The 4,069-nt window shown below is 47.9% G+C and overlaps 1 protein-coding gene across 1 annotated transcript; it reads left to right on the top strand.

The window, feature by feature from the left end:
• Positions 1-3,089: 3,089 nt before the first annotated feature.
• Positions 3,090-3,870, top strand: EMWEY_00058070 (hypothetical protein, conserved; the record flags this gene model as incomplete). Its single annotated transcript, XM_013480768.1, has 3 exons — positions 3,090-3,311; positions 3,455-3,621; positions 3,768-3,870. Coding segments are annotated over 3 exons (492 nt in total), but the record flags the coding sequence as incomplete, so codon positions are not given.
• Between the last annotated feature and the right edge of the window lie 199 nt (positions 3,871-4,069).

Here is a 4,069-nt window from a genome sequence, read left to right as displayed (position 1 = left end):
TCAACACCAAAGCGTACACTTGCGGGCCAGCTCTGATTTAGATGAACAGCTTCTAATGCTATTCAATACACAATCAGCGCCACCCCATTCAAGCTGTGGGGCGTTTAAAAGTTTGTGAATATGGGTGCCAGCTACAAGCATCCTTCAGTTTGCTTGCTGCAGTTTGCAGAGTCTAGCATGGTTGATTTTTCCCTTGGTAGGCTTTACTGCTCACGTTCCATTCTTGTTTGTAGACTATTCTCACTTTATGTTGTTTTAAATGACCAGGTGCCTAGTATGTAGCCTGGGGCATTGGACGAGTGTTTATGTGGGCACAGTGTATCCGGTCACTTCCTGAACTACATTTGATCTTGCTATGTTTCTGCTTGAACAAAGAGTGTTTCGCCATGCACCACGAATCAGTCAAGAACCTACTGCGCCTCACGCATTCAATCTGAATGGGTTAGAAATGTCCGTGCCACGAATTACGAGCGCTTCCAAAATAGCAGAAAACGTTGTTTCTGGCTTTTGCAAAGCCCAGCAGGAGGAGACGGCAAGTGAGAATCTGTGGACTTCTGCTGGTCTGAGTACTGCTGAAGGCAAAGCTGTGCAATTGGCAGTGGATCTTGGAGTTCCATGTTTTTTTCTTTTGTATTGGCTTACTGGTGACTAAGGCGCAATTCTTGGGATGGAGGCTATTCCCCGTGTCCCAAAAGTCAAAACCCTATCATGTGGCTGAAACGCTTTAGCATTGGAAGGCATCTATAGAACGTTGCATAGATACGTATCCGTCATCGATGAATAAAAATGCAAAGCCGGATTCGAACGTCTGAATCAATGGTTTATTGCAGGGCTGTATCCTTGGAGAGGGGCAATATGTAACCGGCTGGGGTTCGCAGAGGGAGCCATGCCTAAAGTAGTTAACATCTCAGAGGTGATGGAATACATACGCTTCAGGGAGTAGAAAGTCGACGCACCCATCGCCTCAGCAGTTAAGGAAGTAGGGCCGATTGAGAACCCATCCATATGGAGAGCCTATGGATGTAGGGAGCTCCAATCAAAGAGGGATGAGAGAAAGACGCCGACGGAGGCTGGGGTATTCAGGGGCTAGCAGCTCGCGAGCTCGCACCCAGAGAACACAGCAATACCCCAGAAATTTAACCACAAAGAGGCAGCAACGTCGAGATGACCAGTCACAACGATGGATTGACAACCCTGAAGGTTCGTGAAACATTTTGTAGAGACTGATGAAAGCGATAATAGTACGTTGAATATCAAAGAATAGGGCAAGTTGAGTGAGTTTTGAGAGCCGTTTTCGTGAAGCTATTCCTCTACGATCTACAGCTCATTAGTGCTTTGTCGGTAGCTACTGCCGTCATCAATGCATGCTGTGCATTATTAGGCTGGGCCTCGCCTGATTATTGCGTACTCGCTGCTGCTTCATAACCCAGGAGGTCGGCATACATTGCATTCTATGTGCTCAGATGTGCTAACTATTCCTTTGCTGGGATATAGTTTCCCTTCTCCAAATATGGCAAGCGTGCACGAACCCTCCTCTCGATTTCGGCACCTCTTTGGATGATTGCAGCACGAGACAAACCCAGCAAGCAAATTGCAAATTCTACTCTCAACAACACAACCATTGTCCAGCAGAATTTGCAATGTTCTCCATATCCGGAAGGATATGGAGAACGGAAGGAGCCTTCTGGGCAGCTGCTGCGACAGAAGGTTCCAGCAGCCTCGACACGCATGAATGGGTGCTTGAGGCGGTGTTCAAACGCAGAAGAAGTGGTTCAGCCGCAGCAGCCGAAGGTGCCCTCAGGTACGCAATAAAGGGTGGGAACAACAGGCCAATGTAGCCGTCTTCATGCCCGATACTGGTACAGAAGTAGATGTGCTGCTTGTGCCAAATGGATGGTAGGGCGGTACAGATGCAGCATCTTATGTCTGCTGTTGGCCAACCTACGTGATGTTGGCACGTGAACCCGACCCTAGTAAACAAGAGGTACCCACACTAAAGTCCTCAGAAACTGTCAACACTGTATGTAAATGCATGAAAGAAGGCTTGCGTTTGTAGGTGGGGCCTTCCCGAAACTTGTGTTGAGGCAAGATGCGTTGCAACTCTTGGAACGCCACCTTCCATCACGCAGTTCCAGGTGCTTCAGCCGTGGCGCCAAGGCCACCCAGAGACTGGGGAAGCAGGATAGCTGAACCTAATAAACTCTCAAAAATTTTGACTTCACTGCAGCTCACAATGATCCTCGTGCAAGACCCAATTTCTTTCTTGTAAGGAGGTAGGAGGATGCGTTGGCAAGTACGTGAGACAAACGACCTACCCACCGCTTGCTCCTAATGTTTATGATAATTGGTGTAGGCTATATTTTTTTTGTTTTTGTGATGCGACGGTAGCAGGCAAAACCGTAGCGCCGGTGTATTGCGAGCGTAACCCAACAGTTGCAGACATCCGGTGCATGCAGTGCGGGCGATATGGCGAAATGAAACACACGGGAAAATAATGTAATTGCTTAGTAAGATCACAAAAATATATGTTGTATGTGATATTGATGTCGTGAATAGCCGAACCGGGCCTTCACACTCGTCGTCTTCCCCCCGACTACCACTTGCGAGTAACCGCTCCATTAAGGCCAAGTACATGGATAACAGCGACTTCCACAAAACCGTGTAGACTTCTGAAAGTCTGGGTCGAATGCAGCTAGGCAGTTGCATTTTGTGTCTGCCGCCCCTTTATTTAGGGGTTCGTCGACAGTGGTTCCCGCTCGTGGTGTGAGGGAGCTGCCGGGTTTCCAAGTAGAGACGAATTGTCTTGTTCTGCTCCTTCACCACCGAGCAGCAGAAAGGGACTTGCATAAGCCTGTCGTCTCACTGTACGGATTTCGGGGATGCATGCATTTTGCTCCCAACACTGGGCCTTGGGAAGTACGGCATTTTACCTGTACAGCACCGGCTTAGAGTCACCGCTGCTGGCACCCTTCACCTCAGGCTTTCCCAAGCACTACGTGAGTTCGTTGCTTAACTGTATTTTTTGCATCACGTTGTAGAGCATACTTGCGGAGGTGCCACAAACTGTGAGCTGCTGAGATACTGTTGAAATGGCGTCATCGGCATCTCCTTCACCAATCTCTGCTGGAAGCGACAATTCCACCGACTGCTTTCAAGATGTAGTTTCCCAACAGTTGAGCCTAGATGCAACGGTGCAAGATGCAACGCTGATCCCGAGCGAAGCCCTGGAGTACAAGCCGCAGCAATCAGAAATACTGAAGGCAAGCCACCCTGCTGTTCCCTTCTTGTGGGATTCGCCGTGCTGTGTTTTTGTGAGAACTCAACTCACGTTACAACTCACGTTTTGGACGTAGCGAGGAAGTGAATGCGAGTGCAATTTATAAGAGACTCATGGTGCTCCCAAAGGCTGAAGTGTATGGGAGTCAAACTGTGATGCGGTTTGGCCTTCTTGCAGCCCAACCCTCTAGGCCGTCCAGTACGTCTAATATTTGGTGACTTGGATTTGCTACCTCATGAGGTTGAAGGCCTATTCGAGGTGCGACAGAAAGTGGAGGACGACGAGGAATTGCGGGAATCTCCCGTATTTGCAGATGAAAGATACACGCTGCGCTTCCTCCAAGGGTAAGGACTCTGCAGCAAGCAGTTTTCTGGCACTTCTATTCCCCAAGAAGAACATAGTTGCAGAAACGTACTTTCCAAGTAGGTCTTTTCAAGTAGGATATTCGTGTATCATTGTTCTCGTGTGGGCAAACGTCTTATTTACTCAGAAATGACTGGGATGCTGTCCGTTGTATAGCTGACATGAAGCGGCACATTCAGTGGCGCGCGAAGAACTTGCCCACACCTCGAGTGGCCGTAGAACATTTATTGGTACGGAAGAAACACCATCTTTGTTTGTTCGGTTGCGTATAATCTGCCCCAGATGAGGCCAATGAAGTTAATTATGCGTTTGTAATTTTATAACATATGAGCATACACACTTATTGGCAGGGACAGTTCTTAGCACAAACGCGTTTATTGGCCTTAATGAAGATACTTGCAAGTATATATATATATATATATTATATAT

The sequence above is a fragment of the Eimeria maxima genome, genomic scaffold, assembly GCF_000499605.1.
Source record: "Eimeria maxima Weybridge genomic scaffold, Emw_scaff2312, whole genome shotgun sequence".
Taxonomy (NCBI): Eukaryota; Apicomplexa; class Conoidasida; order Eucoccidiorida; family Eimeriidae; genus Eimeria; species Eimeria maxima.
This window is presented reverse-complemented; position numbering and strand designations above follow the sequence as displayed.